The following is a 16,013-nucleotide window of genomic DNA, read 5'->3' as shown; positions in this document are numbered from 1 at the left end:
AGCCCAATGTAGCACAATATATATTCTTTTCAAAGTTAATTTTCGTAAAAAACACTTGAGCATATATCTTGAGACATAGCAAAGGCACATCGGGCTACCAGTCCCTACAATTTTGCCAATTTTCTTTTTGTATATATATATTTTTTTGCCTTGGAGCGCTCCCGGTGCTCGCCCCGGTGAGCGCCCTGGAAAGCGTAGTTTTATGAAGCGCCCCGGGGCGCGCACCGGGGAGCGTCCCGTAAGCGCCAATATTGCGAACGAAAACATCATTGTGACGTATCGCGCAGCCGCGTGATACGCACGGCGTAAATGCACCCGGAAGGACTCGAGCGAATACGATCGCGCAACGTAAACATCCGACGCGCTTACGCGACGCGACCCGGGGCGCGCCCAGGGCGCGCCCGCGCATCGCGTAAGCGCGTCGGTCATGTGACCTGAAAATAACACTTTTAATTGGTGCAGAACAGTTTTAGTTTCATAATGATGAAATCCCTGGTCTTGTGACCAGAAAATAACACTTCTCATTGGTTCAGGCCTTTTTTTTATCCAAATGATGAAAGACCCCACCTTTTTTCCTTATTCTGACTTTGTCCTTTGACTTAGGAAGACCTGTTTGTACCTCTCTGTACCTTTTTGATCTTTATAATGGCTTCACGCAGCAGCAGCTGGTGCATCTGCACCACCACCACCACCACAACCACCAAGAGGACCACCACAAGATATCATTGGTGGTCTACAAGAGGAGGAAGAGGAGGAGGAGGAGGAGGAGGAAGAAGGGAGAAGATGGCTTGATGAATAAAATACCCCATACCAGCCAAGACCCCACATTATATGGGATTTTTTTTCCATCCCACAGGGGAAGAAAAAAGTAAATGCAGCCAAGGTAACTTGCAAAATCTGTGGCGTGGAACTTTCCAGGGGAAACCCGAGCAAGAAATATTCATTTGGAAACAACACGATGATACGCCACATGCAGCGCAAGCATCCAATAAATTATTCTGCTGCAGAGATGAGGGAACTGGCCAGTAACCCTCCCCAATACACAAGACCAATGTAATAAACAAAATCAAAATGAATAATGCATACATATATACATTGATAGGTTTTGTGTCAACTCTCTTTATTCATAGGTCTAGTCACTAGCAATTCATAGGATACGTCCGCACAACTCAGCACAAAGCATGAGCAAAGGATCACCAACTTCAGCCATTAAATCTGTTGCACTGAGGATGATTGATTTTTTCCTGATTAAATGTGCCTAAAAAGAAGTGCACTTCAGTTCTTGATCCAGTGGGCCAATACTTCACTTTGACAATGCGTTTTCCTTCCATTTTGTGTCATCTTAGTGTGTTTGAAGTATATATATATATATATATATATATATATATATATAATGGTTTTTTTTTTAAATGGAGTTTTATATAGCGCGAACTTGACCCGAGGGTATTGGGTATCAGAGTGCTTTACACAGCACGAGTTGCGTTACATGAGGACACATTCTTTTTTGTTAGGCACGGGGAGATTAAGTAATTTGCTTAGAATCACAGGATGTTCTGCGTCATTACAGATACTCGAACCCAGTTCCCCAGATTTGAGGTCGACCAACCTAGCCAATAGGCCAACTCCTCTCCCCGAGAGGAGTCTTCGGGTTAAAGTAATCCATAGCCAATAATTCTTTAACACCTGTTCTAAGTAAAAGTGTTTGAAAAGAAGTACCTGAACTGTTCTATAAACATTATGTATGAAGGTTATTTTTTTTATTTACATAGTTACTGCATGCATATAGTTGGCACATTTGGGTGGTGCCATGTTTTCTGTTTTTTCCCCTTCTTTTCATTATTGTGGCATATGCCTACAAAAAAACAATTTTTTAAAATTAACGATTGCATCAGCTTGTCAAGATTGGGGACCTATTTTGCTTGCTACTTGTAACTGAGCTTCTAATTTAGTCATAGGGCCCTATTTACAAGAAACTAATGCAGCGCATTGCCGCCAGTCATTTTGCTGTGTAGCGATGCGTTAGTTTGGAAGCACAGGGATGCGCCATATTTACAACAATATGTCGCATCTCTCCACTTCCCCCTGCGCAGGCGCATAAACTGCTGCCATGCGCCAACGCAGGCACCCCTGCACCATGGTAAAAGGATGCCTGCATCGTGGGGAGAGGGTTTTTGTGCAGAAAGCGGCACCTTCCTGCACAAAAACAATCAATTGAGGTGATTTCCTCTTCCAATGTGTGCTGTAAAATATAGCACGCATTGAAAGAGGAAAAAAACAAGGAGAAATGAAAACTTTTCTCCTCGTTACACCTCGCTACGCCACCCCTAGGGTGGCGTAGCATTCTGACACATTTCAAGGTTTCCGATTGCTCATAGATCTGGAAATGCATCGGTGAACATGAGTGTTGCGTGGGAACACCCACAGCAACATTCATGTCGGGCCCCTAACACGCGAAGTGTTGTGTGAAATGGGGCGATATTTACAAGCACGGGTAAAGCCATGCAGGGTGGCTTTACATGCGCATGTTCTTGTAAACATCATGCAACAGGCTCGCTGCCGGTGCGTCACACAACGTGATGCACCGGCAGATCCTGGGCCTTGTAAATCATCCCTATAATCTTTGTCTTGTTGTAGGATACTCTCGGCTACATCCCTGCCTTCCACTAGCTTGGCTGGAGTTTAATCTCCTCTTCTTCCTCAATGACGTTTATACGATTGGTTATGCGATCACTCAAATTCAAGTAGTTTATGTGCATAACAGCAAGTTCTTCTTTAAGAATATCTCGCTCCCTCTCTAGAATCTTAGCTGACTTTTCAAGCTTCTCAGTGTCTCTGCAATATTTGTTTCTTTCTGTAATTAGGTAGCGTTTCTCTTTTAGTTGCTCTTGCAGTTCATCTTTCAGCAGCTTCTTGTCCTCTTTAAGATCAGATACCATTTTTGACAGAGCGCTGCATTCATCCTGCAATGACCTTATGCTTTTTCCTGCAACCTCGTCTCTAGCTATGGACTCCAGGTAATTATTTTCTATTTTCTTTTCGAATTTGCATTTTTCTTGGTTAATCTGTTCAATTTGAAAGGCCATGGATCTTGTTTCAAATTCATACTCACTGATATTTATTTCAAGGTTTGTCAGATCATCCATTGCATCTCGCAACTTTTTTACTAACATCGTAATTTCCAAATCCTTTATTGACACTAATGTTTTTGTGCTTTCGATCTCTTCGGTAGCATGCTCGAGGCATTTTACCAGCTGTTTATTTTCTGTTTGTAATCTACTGACACATTCTTCAAGCATTTGCTTTTCTTCCACTAGCCTGAATTGGTTTTGCTTAAAATAATGTATTTCTTCTTTCATGCTTTCTGAAGATTTAAAAAAAACAGCATTTTCTTCCTTGAGTACGTTGCACCTGTTGCTAACTTTGACTTTTTCAATATCTGCCTTTCTCACCATTTGCAGTACCTTTTTCTTCGCTTGTATATTGTGGTGTTTTTCGGTCTCCAATTGTTTTGCATGTTTTTTGAGCGTGATATATTTAGAAGCAAGATGTTTTAATTCATTAACACACAGGTTGCTGTTCTTCTTTTGCTGTGAGAGTTTATCTGTTAAACAAACATTCTTCACCTTTAGATACTTTATTTCTTCTTGCTTCTGTGCAATTTCGTCTATCAAGGACTGTACTAAACTTGCCTTCTCAGTTTCATTTTGTGTTAGTTTGCCCCCTTCTTTATGTACATGTTGATAGTTGTCTCTAATTCTCTTCAGATCCATTTCGGAACTTTGGAAGTCATTCGTTTTTAACTGAAGTTGGTACCTCGACATAAATATTTCATAAATATTAATTTTTTGTGGTTTCGTTTTATTGTATGTGTTGCTTTCAAATTCAGAGATTGTTCTTTGCATGTGTTGAAGCTTCTCCTTCGGTTCTTTGCTTTCTTTTTCTAATCTGGCGCCTCGAGACACTACACCACTTACTTTATCAATGTTTACCTTTTGGGTTGTAACCTGCAAAAACCTATCTGCATTTTTTGGTGCGTCCTTTTCCGTAGGGAGTGCTGCAATTGATACATGTGTTCGAAAGTGATTTTGTGCAAAGATATTGTCACACAAGTGTTGCTTTTCTACAGCAATTGTATCTTCTCTCCGAGGAATCTCTTCGGAGTAGTCAAGTCCCCAAGTACAGCTGTCATGTTCACTGTTGCGTGTCTGCACCCATACATGTTTTGTTGTTGTAGATAGACAAAAAGGCTGGTTAGCTTTAACGTTCTCTTCTCTAGCTGTAGGCGAACTTCTTTGCCATCCGTGCCTAATGGCGCGATTGTGAGCTTGTTCATATTCCTGAGGTGACTCAAACACTGGAGAAATACATTTTTCACAAAATTCTCCTTGTGTTGATCGTTCTTCTGAACCATTATCATTTAGCAAAAATGTTGTCGGGGATTGTGTCTCAAATCCTGCCATCACACTTGCATTGCTACACTGATGTTGCATGCCGGTTTCATCTGTAATGTGTGAACTTGAGCCATCATTCCATGTCAAATGTATTTTGTCCGCTGACATTTCAACCTGTGTATGCACAGGAAAATCAGCATTTGGTCTCCATGAATGTGTCTGGGGTTCAAAACGTTCTCCATCAGAATTGAGCAGTAGTTTTTTCCCCTGTGACATCACTGGAGGAAGCTCTCAGGATCTGATAAGTAGGTAATTGGTAGGCCAGAACTTGCAGACACCTGAAAAGTAATTGTATCTCACTGTGAATATTTAAAATATGTTCTTAAATTCACAATATATAACTACTCATTTAAAAGAGTGAGCATACAAATATGTTACACATTTTAGTAGCAAGATTTTCTTTTAGTTTGTAGTAAATTGAAAACATATTCTGAGCTTCTGTTTAATTATCGCTATGTGTCCCATTCCTACTTATTCTGAGAAAGACATGATTTAAAATATCTCTCCTGTAAATGGAAAAAATTAAAAAAGTTCCTGATATTTTTAATCAATATTTTTCTTTGTCAAATTCAATGTCGGTCTGATTTCATAGTAAGATAAGCAGGTCTAAAAATAAGAAATATGCCCCCCTGCCCCACATTATCTGTTTTTCTCTATGAATGTTAGTTAATTCACTAGTCCTGAGAAAGCTAATCTACTGCAATAGGTTTCTTCGAAGGCCCTGTCAATTTTTGTTTGTTCCAATCCCTAAAAAAAACATTGATGTTACTACCATTTCACTATATGTTCAATGTTTACAGTTTATATGTATTTATTTTAATTTCTAAAAATATATTGAGCAGGCCTAGCCGCATGGGTATGAAAGCGGAAATCTCAGGGTTGTCTCTCTTTGGAAAATTTAGAAAATGTGGCATCATTACCTTCAATACCCAACACCCTTGTTTCCGCTCAAGGTGATGAATCTGTGCCACCATAAACATGGGCAAATAATCAAATGCAAATAAACATTTTAGGCAATAATGAGAGTTGTAAGTAGTTTTATAGAGATTTATTTTCTAATTAATTTTAAGATTCTCTGACTCTTCATGCATTAGTTGGGTATCAATCAGGTTACAGAATTGATAATAGAAAAATAATGTTAGTACATTGCACATTATAATTGCATACAGTGTGTTCCATAAAGGGAAGACACCCTATTCTCAGAAAACGAGGCACAAATGATGTCAGTCAGAACTCCTGAAGGAATCAAATTACAGCAAGAGTGAGATATTAGCAAGAAGCTAAATCACTAATTAATAATGCCAGAATCTCCCATAAAGAGAAATAAAGCACAGAGCAATAAGCCTTGGCAAAGCCAGTTAGTCAAAGCATAAAGCTTGGGGATTTTAATAAAAGTCAGAATGGAACAAAACCTGCATCTAATCTGCCTTCATCTCCCTCTGTTCTGCTATCCATAAAGGTATGTCCTCCCCTCCTCAGCAGGTCTCAAAAAGTCTGCAAAGGTCTCCGTCCCTAAATCTGTCTGAGTCGACCTCTGGCAAAGGTCTCTGCAAGGGTTCTGAAACTCCTAAACTAGGAACATGCTTATATAAAAAAATACTGTTACAAAGCAGGTGGCATGGTTTCATTCTGCATCCAATTAGAATCCAGCATTCTCATCTCCACCTTTTGGCAGTCTGCATACGTCATCCATTAGACAGGTATTATAACTCCATCTCCTAACCTTCCTTTCATAAATATTTTATTTTTAACTAAACATATAACATATGCTGCAAAAGAACTATGTTATTTAAGTGAAAATCATTGAAGCATAGCATGGTAATGCATTTTTAAAGTACACGTTTTTTCTATTCTCTCTAAAGCAAATAATTAACTGATGCTTTGCTTGACATTTCCAGCAACTAAATATAAGGCTCCGAGGTTACATGCTGTAAAGTATGCCAATCGTTCTCTATTTCACACGGAAAGAAAAATTCATTCGCCTATTTTGAAGGTCAACTGGAGCTTTCAGAGCAAAAGCTGAATCACGAGCTGTTTCTGTGTTTCTACATTTTAAAATTTCATGTTAATTCATTACAACTATATTCTACTGCTGCACACATTTAACATGTTTGCAAATTAATCACGAGGAGAAAATCTAAACTAGCCACATTAAATCAAACTATGAATTAATTGTCTCAGACCCTCAGCCTGGGCACTTTCAGAGCTCCTAGGGAGCACTCGCCCTGTGGGGTCCCCCAGGGCTCCTCTTTGTCCCCTCTTCTCTTTAATCTCTATCTTCGACCCCTTCTTTTTTCTCTGAGGCAGTGGGACGTCACCGTGTTGAATTACGCGGACGACCTGCAACTCATCTTTCCTCTCAACTCCCCCTCCGCTATCCCTAATTTCCAGGCAGCTATGTCCCACATCCTTCAGTGGATGTGTCAAAACCAGCTCAAACTGAACCCCGGAAAGACGGAGCTCCTTCTTCCTGGCAGGAGCTCTACCTACTGGGGTCCGCACTTTTGGCCGGCAGACCTTGGCCCCCCCCCACCCCCGTGGCCTCGGTAAAGAGTCTCGGGGTCACTATTGACTCCGGCCTTTCTCTCGGGACCCAAGTGGGGACGGTGGTCTCCTCCTGCATGTTCCAGCTGCGCAGGATCAGGAAGGTGGCCTATCTCCTCACTCCTGAAGCCCTTCTGCAAGTCATCATGGCCCTCGTCCTCTCCCACTTAGATTTTTCGAACTCTATTTACCATGGTCTGCCTAAAACATCTCTTTCCAGACTGCAATCTGTTCAGAATCAAGCGGCGAGACTGATCCTTGGGATCCCGAAGTGGCAATCCGCCAAACCCCTTCTTTCCAAACTGCATTGGCTCCCTGTCATTTCGAAGGCAGCCTTTAAGATTGGCTGCCTTACCTTTAAATCTATATCTGGCTCCTGCCCCGTCTTTCTGAAATCTCTCATCAAGACCTATTGCCCTTCACGGAACCTGAGATCTTCCCACCTTCACTTCCTGTCTATCCCCCCTATTAAACTCTGCAGATCTGGAGGCCGGCGATTTGCTTTCCTGGCCCCAAAACTTTGGAATTCCTTTCCCCTCTCTCTCAAAACCTCTAATTCTCTCATTCTTTTCCGTAAAACCCTAAAAACATGGCTTTTCCCTCAATCCAGCTAAGTCCCCCTGGTCTTTCTGTTTCCAACCAGCGCCAGGAAACCCATGGTGTCAGCGCGCTTTACAAATTCCCCTTACAATACAATACAATACAATTGTGCAATGTTTACATGATTTATTAAATAGAAAGCGTCTAAATAAAGTCTGTGAATAGCAAAGCCTTATGTTTTCATGTTGCAGCACCAAATGTCTGCATGTTACTTTTTAAATGCAGTTTTATGTCTGAAGCCTAAGGCAGGTTTACCGTTAGTAATGCTTAATTCTAATTTTAATTCAGGCTCTTTCATGGGTAATGGAGTACTTTGCAAATAACCAGAAATTCAATAAATAAGTGGATAGAGTAACATGAAAAGGGATGGAGTAGCACTAAGGTGAAACTGAGGTGCTCTAGAGGATGACTAGAAATCTACAGACAGTTTCTGAACAGGTGAGTTTTCATTTCCTCCTAAATTACAATAGGTTATCATTAATCCTCAGGGCTGCAGATAAATCATTCCAGAGTCTGGAGGCCAGACAAGAGAAGACCCGGTTCATTGTGTTGTACTAACATTTGGGATTGTTTCTCGTACTTCCCTTTTCTTCTGATCATGAGTTTGCCTCCTAAGTAGGCGGTTAGTCCTGGGTGCATAGTTTTATGTGTGATGCCCGCCATCTTGAAATTAATTCTAACATCTAGGGCAAACATTGGAGATCTTTCAAGTTGTAGCTGATTTCTTGTTGCCAATGGTAAGATGGGTATCTATGTGAGGAATGGCCCAAAGGATGCAAGTGTAGAATTGGGTTCTAGCTCAGCAAGAACCTAGGAAAACCTAGCAAATGTGCACATTTTTTAAAACTAGACACCTGAGGAAATGGCTCTGTTGCAGATATTCCACACAAACACAGAACTATGTGAACTATCTGTTGGATTATGGGACCTTAGTGCATAAGGACTGGGCCATCCTACCACCTTTGTACCTAGGACCAACTAGCTATAGTGTCTCACTTGCTCTACTACTCACAGAGAAATAAATTATTAGACACCCCCGAACATAACACGCCCGACTCTCTCAAGAATTGTGGTTGCAAGACACAGCCTGTCGCTTTGACAGAGACATGAATACGTTTAAAATATTTATTTTAACTAGCGTGCTCTTATGTGCGGTATACGTGCCACAATAAGCAAGAAAATACATACCACAAATATGGTAAGCATAGCAATTAATCCATAAGTCATGAAAGGAAATGTCATTATGAAGAGACAGTATAGCCTAATCTCCCTCACTTCATATAGAAGCAGAATGTTTAAATAATAAAGATCTCTGGGCGTTATCTGCAGACCCTATACCTCAGTCTATAGATGGTAGATCTACATCATAGGTGCTGTCTTGCTCTTTTCCCTGAAACTGTCCCTCTCCAAGTGTGTGCTGCCTATTCATGTTTCCATTAAGATCAAAGTACGTGTTCCCAAACAATAGCTGCATTAGTATGTTTTGTCTAGGTGCTAGGGCCTGACCAGAACAGAATAACATGGGTCATTCTTGATTGACCTTGCTCACAATGTTCAGACTAAATCCCAGGAACCTGCAGAGACTGAACACTGCGGTAGATTCTCATGTGAAAATGGCAAAAGAGGATTTGCTAAATAAACTTGTGTAGTAACGTGCGCAAAGCAGAGGGCAGTCTGCAGCGTGCTCATGCTAACTTAGAGAAGACGACAATGTCCCCATGGACCATGTGACACCCTCCCTTGGTCAAGTCAGTAGCCCTGGACTAAAACAGAACTCAGAGTTAAACAGAGGCAAAGCGTCTTGGTGAAAGGCGAAATAGAAATTTTAAAATCAAAATAGAATCATAATCAACAGAAAAAATGAAAACGAATGTAGAGATGATAAAAATCCCCATATCCTCCGCTTTTTTGTTTGTGTCCAATATCATATCCATTCACAGCATATCATCTGGGCCAGAAATTTCGGTGGAATGCCATAAGCTCTAACAGGATGTCAGAAACTTCCATATTAAAAAGGTTTGCCATCCAATTAAGCAACTCAAATGAGCAAACATGCTCCTCATATCCAGACACGGCTAGGAGCAAGTCAGGACAACCTGCGCTGACTTTAATGAAGCTTTGATCCAAGAAGTGCTGTGCGCGAGCACAGGTACTTGAGTCTTCAGATGGCCCAAATGTAGAATCATACACAAAACGCCTACCCACGGAACAGTCCTGTTCATGGGCCATCAATGGACCCATCAACAGTTCACAATCCAGGGCAGCATGTGAGGTATTAGAGAGGCAGACGTCCAAGGCCCATTAAAAAGGGCACCAGAAGCAGGAGAACACAGGTTGCACGCAGGTGAAGTAGGCATAACGGAAGGTCAGCCAATAGCTGATGTTAAGAGCTTCTAATGGCATCAAACCAAAAAGCTGCCCTATCTGATCACTGTACAGCTGCAACTGGTCCCGGCTTGGCAGTCCCACTGTTTGAGCAGCTAATACGGAGCAGCAGTAGTAGTACCAGAATGCTGCAAACCAAAAGGAGAAGAAGGGGAAACCCTCTGATGGATAATGGATAAAAGCTGGGATTACTCCAAAAATAGCCTGAAAAGAGGTGACAAGGGCAAATCCGACAACTTTAAAAACGTGGGCCAGGCCCACTGTACCAGATGCATTAAATATTGGTGAATCAATTCTCCAGAATGTAGGGTGAGATTCATGTTTAGCAGCGACTGCAACTCACTTGATGTTCTTGCCACCTGCCACCTGCAATTCAAAGTTCTCACTAGCTGATATGAGAGCTACTACTTGTTGAAACAATAGATCTTAGAGTCTGCTTAGCTCAGAGGTCTTCAAACTGTGGGGTGCGCCTGTAGGAGAGTAGGGTCTGCTTTCCTATGGTCACCCCACTTTTGGCTTTTTGCTTCACTGGCTTTTGACTTAATGTGGGTGTGGTCCTGCTAATCAGACCCACAGCCCAGCTGTGCTCTCTCTAAATTAAATACAATGTACTTTAGGTACATTACCAATTGGACATTGGGTCACCTTATGAGCCCCTGTACAGTGTACTATAGGTACCCAGGGCATAGGTGCATCCAAGGCCTACCAGGAGCTGCGGCATATATTTTGCCACCCCTGGCTGGCCATCCAAACTGACACAACTGGCTGATCACTCAACTGGGGCAAGGTTGTGTAATCACCCCTTGCTTAGATATAGTATTCCTATATCTAACCTTATATCTAGACACATATACACCTATAAGTCACTCCTACGGCAGGCCTTAACAATCCTGTAGGCAGAGTGCTTGGTTTTATGTGAGATGAGGCTCTAGCATGAGCGGAGCCTGTCTGCAGCTTTCGGAACCATGTCCTTATAGCTGTTCTAGGATATAGCCATACCATATACTCTTAAGTGCATTATGAACCTCGCGGTCAAATGCTAACTCTGGTTTGGCTTTATCAAAACATGTCGTGTAAGGTGTCATATGCTTTGGAATACTACCCCCTCGCCAGTTCTGGCGACGGGGGTAGCATTCCACCCTTCTAGAGGATGAAGACATGTTGTTCCTACTAATCCAGATTAAAGTTAACCAGAGCCTCAACATCACAAAATGGATGCTGCTGCCACAGACACAAGTCTGACCTCCTGCTGCTGGGAGTCCTTCCAGCGAGGGAGGCTTGGACAATAGGTTTCCTGTCTTGGGAGGTGCTTGCACCACCCCAGACAGGCTATAGTGTATTGGGGCAGGGAGGGCTGAAAGAAATGAGACACTGCCTGGGGCACACCAGGTGTCCCATGCATAGTCCAGTTCAAACCGGTGCTGGGGCACTCCAGCCCCAGCTCTGGCGTGAAACTGGACAAAGGGAAAGGGGTGTAACCACCCCCTTCCCTGGTCCACCTTCCCTGGTCCCACCCATAGGAGGGACCTAGCAGGTAATCCAGCCCCTAGATTTGGTATATAGGTAGGAGCTGAGTCCCAAGACTTTAGATTAATCCTGACTGAAACTTGAAACAAAACTCTGGACCTTCGACGCTCTACTTGAAGATAGAAGTCTGAAGAATCTCACTTGTGGTCAAGGAGTGACCACCCTGCACAAGCAGGCACCATCAAGCGATCAACGGTTTGCTTTGTCGTCGCTCCCGCCGGAGCCGAACACAGAGACTGACAAGACCCAGACTTCCAGACTTCCTTCAGCCCGATCCACAGCCACAGCAAAGCTGAGACCCGTGGAGGCGAGGTGAGACGTGGGACCGGCCACCTTGGAAAGCCAGCGAATTGCTTTCCATGCAACTTCTGAGGCACCCTCGAAGTTGTGCATTGGGGATTGAGAAACCCCAGCCCCGAGCATCATTTGCACCAAAGATCATCCCTCCACACTCCATGAGTGCTGCGTGGGGCCCTTTTGCATTTTCCTGCTTGATGTGTCTGTCCGGTCGCTTGCCGTTGGCTAGTGGCCTCTGTGACGACGAAAACTTGAATCTACACTGCTGGTCTGGTTGCTCCAGACTGGCCCTTGCTCCCCTGAAAAGGAGCAGCCCATCAGATCTTGCTGGTCTGATTAAGAAGCCATCTCCGATTCCTGCGTGGGTTGTCTTAGCCAAGGCTTGTTGACTCCAATCCGGAAGCCGACACAGCCAACAGCGAGAGCCTTCGTGGGACAGTCCGTGCCTGACTCCTGGTTGTTGTCGATGCATCCTGGTCCACATGGCTGCAGAGACAAGCTTCACAACATCACCTGATTGCTACACGACATCACCTGGTTCCTTCCTGGTCACTGGCTAGTGTCCCAGACTCTGTCTTCTCTGCTTTCAGGTACTCTTCATCCTCAATCCGCCCTTGGATCCAGCCGGACACTTTTCTCCTGGTCACCTGCAGCATCGTTCTCCAAGGCTCCATAGGATTCAGCGACGAAACCCGACACACTTTGACACCTATGCACCCGCTTCCTGTTGGTGAGGTAACGCGAGTACTCCGGTGCTCCTGTGGGTGTTAACTATCCTAGTGTCTAACTTTCAAGTAGCTTTCTCCTAGTCCATCCGGAAGTGACCTAAAATAACTAGTTTCCAATTATTTTGTTCCCATTCTAACTCTATGGTAACTCGCATGTGTGTAAAGACACTGCACACGCCTCCCGTGGGCCTCCTACTTCCTAATCTTTGGTAGTACAGCGTAGCCCCAGCAATTCCCCAGGCCCTAGGCCTTTCCTTTATTCGTGATGTGGTTCTTATACCACTATGTGGAAAGCCGAATTCGGAAGGCGATGTACAAGGAGGTCCGTGGCCACCGGAAGGAGGAATGCCCCCAGCCATCCCTGCCTAATAAAGTGGCGAGTACCACAGAATTTGACACCAGAATGGCCACCTTTATCATCAAGTTTATAAAAGAATTTAAGAAGGGTCTTGACCACTCCTGGCGGGCCTGCCAGAACAAGGTCTTGAATATGCTGGGGCCACTTACAAAAATGTTAGATATGGCAGAGGGCGCCAAAGAGACAGGCCACTTGATAGATCCCACGATTCTCTCGGGTTGGGCATAGAGAGCAATGCGAATTGCACATTATCAACTGTGCGTAGACTCTCTCTACTGATCAAGCTTGAGCCCAGACATAGCGATATGGCTTCTACAGAAGCCGGGCTGGTGGAAAATGGGGATCTTTTTGGACATCCATTTATTAAAGATTTGTCTCACTTTGCTAACACCTTCTCCTCCTTAGACAATGCACAACAGTCCATAAAGAAAGTGTTCAGCCAGCACATTTTTGGAGGGCCAGAAGAGGTAGGGGGCACTACTCCGCCCATCCTTCCAACGCCAACCTCCACAAGCTACAGACCATGTGAATGGCAGGACCAATGGAAATTCAGAGGGTTTTAATCCTTGGGAGGCTGCGGCAGAGTTCGCAGCGGAAGAGGAAACCCCGAGGAGCCAATAACGCAGCTGGTGGGCCCACCAATAATGACTACCCCTTTTTTCCTACCAGAGGTGGGGGGAAGATTGCAGTGTTTCCGACACAACTGGGCAGCAATTACAGGGGATGCTTGGGTTTTACAATCGGTGATGGGTTTCCATAGCAAGTTTTATGGGACTCCCCACAAGTTCTTTGCTCCTTAGAACTCTAGTTTTCTCACACGAGAGTGCGCAAGTGGTAGACAGAGAAATACAAGATCTCCTAAGCAAAGGGGCCATCGTGTGCATGACCCTGCACCCTGAAGGTTTCCTGAGCAATATCTTCCTGTCAACAAGGACAAGGGGTTCAGGCCAGTGATCAACCTCACCACTTCAAAATGGAAGGCCTTCACCTTCTCAGAGAAGTATTATTGGCAAAAGATGGGTTACTTCAGCACAACCTAAAAGACATCTACCTGACGGTACCACTTAATCTGCCCCACAATGGTTTCTACAGTTTCAATGGGGCGAGCACATATACGACTTCGGCCTGTCGTCAGATTCTTGGTGCTTCACCAAGGTGCTAAGGCGTGCCATGGAATGGCTCCGAGCCCGAGGCGTGCGCCTCATAGTTTACCCGGACGACATCTTTTTAATGCACCAGGTGGAACACACCTTGATCTCTCAGCTCTGAATGACTCAGAACCTCCTACAGAATCTGGGCTTCATTCTGAATGACCAGAAGTCAGTTTATGTGCCAGCTCAACAAATGACTTTCTTGCGCTTTGAGGTTGACACGGTACAGCAGTGCCTTAGATTGCCCCAGCAGAAGATGCGTTTGATTTGCAGGGAGCTGCGTCGTACCCTGGCAGGAGAGAAGTTCTCACTATGCCACTCATCTTCGATACAAGCGATCTTTCCAGGCCGTAACATTACCAGGGTCTACAGCATCTCAAGATGCAACACTTGCATTGTGGATCTACCCCAGATCTGGTGATCGAATCAGACGCCTGCCGACTGGGTTGGGGTGCCCACTGTGGAGATGTTACTACAGGCTGGCATTGGTCCGAGCATGAGCAATTGTTACAAATCAACTGCTTACAGCTTCTGGCCGGTTCCCTCACAATTCAGAGTCTGGCGGCCAACAAGGCCTCCTTCGCTAGCTTATTGAAGATGGACAATATCTCAGCAGTGAGCTATATCAACCAGTTGAAGGGTACGCGGTCCAAACTCCTAGCCGATTTGGCCAAGGAATTCTGGAATTACTGCCTGACACACAAATTATCGTTTACGGCGGAGTACCTGCCAGGAGTGCTCAACCTGATGACAAACTTAGGTTTGGCGTGTCCCTAGGGTGCTACTGTATTTTGGGCATCTCATAAAGAGCTCAGAGGGGTTGTTTAGAAATAAATACATATATATTTTATATATATCCTGTGTGGTGTCCTTTCATTTGGTATTCAAGGGGTTACATATGGTAAAACAGATGGCTTTACATGCCCTCTGAAGTTTTAGCCTAAGACTGCTTTGTCCATGCTACCTCTAGGATAGCTGGTCTATAAGGTTGACTTTTACAACCATCACCATAAGGGTTGTTTGGACTGATACAGGGTGCCCACTAGAATAGTGGATATCACATATCAGGCCAACGTCCCACATTGGTGTGCAGCGGTTGGGATAAGAGCCCGCTGTTATTTTACCAATTGTAATCTTAAGATATCATTTGAAAGATCACATAGGTACCTATAGGTACATATAACAAGACTTAGAATACTTAAGTTCTACTGAACTTAGTTGTTGTAGACCAAAGGGCCTAGCACACCCTGACTACAACTCCTAAGGAGGTTCAGTAGGAAAACACTTAGTGTAGGTAGGTGCACACACCTCCACCTCACTAGATCATGGCTGGCACAGGTCAACCAAATGGATCTCTACCTGTGGTGAGTGACCCTCCCAGGGCACCCTCCAAATTTGATATACTCAGCTTCAGGAAACTGAGGCACTTGTGTACTTCATGAAGGCTGAAACAAGGGTCTAACCCTACCCTTCAGCAACTGATAGAACTCCTAGAGGAATCTGAAGTTCTAAAGGCCTCTAGTTCACGCCCTACAGGGAAGACAGATGAGGTCCTACCCTCAACAGATGATGATGCTGACCCCCCAGTCATAGAAGACGAGGAGGATGAGGTTGATGAGGATTCTGGAGAAGAGGTAGACAGCCAGGTACCAGTCAGAAGACTTAGCCAGGCTAACTTAAGCCAATTTGGGGCTGAGAATGGGACAGCCCCATTCAGGCCTTCAAGTGGGCTTAATCAGAGGTATAGGAGGAATAGATCTCACTCAGGTGACTCTTCACTCCAATGCTTCAAGAGGTTCTCAGAGGGGAATGACTTCACCTGAGAGGAGAGAACACCAGGCTAGGATGAGGGAGGTCAATCTCAGAATAGAGAGAGAGGGAAACTTGCCCTAGCTAAAGAAAAACTTGCTTTTGCTAGAGAAAAGAGGTTAAGTGGGTCAGAACCCACTGGTGGCAGCAATATCCCTAAGGA

The 16,013-nt window shown here is 44.1% G+C and overlaps 1 protein-coding gene across 3 annotated transcripts in view; it reads right to left on the bottom strand.

Annotated features, from left to right (window-relative positions):
• Window positions 1-1,120: 1,120 nt before the first annotated feature.
• The window catches only part of LOC147711668 (uncharacterized), a 79,291-nt gene continuing 64,398 nt past the window's right edge, over window positions 1,121-16,013 (bottom strand). For all 3 annotated transcript variants that reach the window (XM_086922381.1, XM_086922380.1, XM_086922382.1), the window contains one exon: window positions 1,121-4,729. In XM_086922381.1, the coding sequence (XP_086778507.1) occupies window positions 2,664-4,667 (2,004 nt within the window). In that variant the 5' untranslated portion in view covers window positions 4,668-4,729 and the 3' untranslated portion in view covers window positions 1,121-2,663. The remainder of the gene's footprint in view (window positions 4,730-16,013) is intronic.

The sequence above is a fragment of the Lissotriton vulgaris genome, chromosome 5 (assembly GCF_964263255.1).
Source record: "Lissotriton vulgaris chromosome 5, aLisVul1.2, whole genome shotgun sequence".
Lineage (NCBI taxonomy): Eukaryota > Metazoa > Chordata > Amphibia > Caudata > Salamandridae > Lissotriton > Lissotriton vulgaris.
Note: the sequence above shows the minus strand (reverse complement) of the source record. Positions and strands in the feature narration are given on the sequence as shown.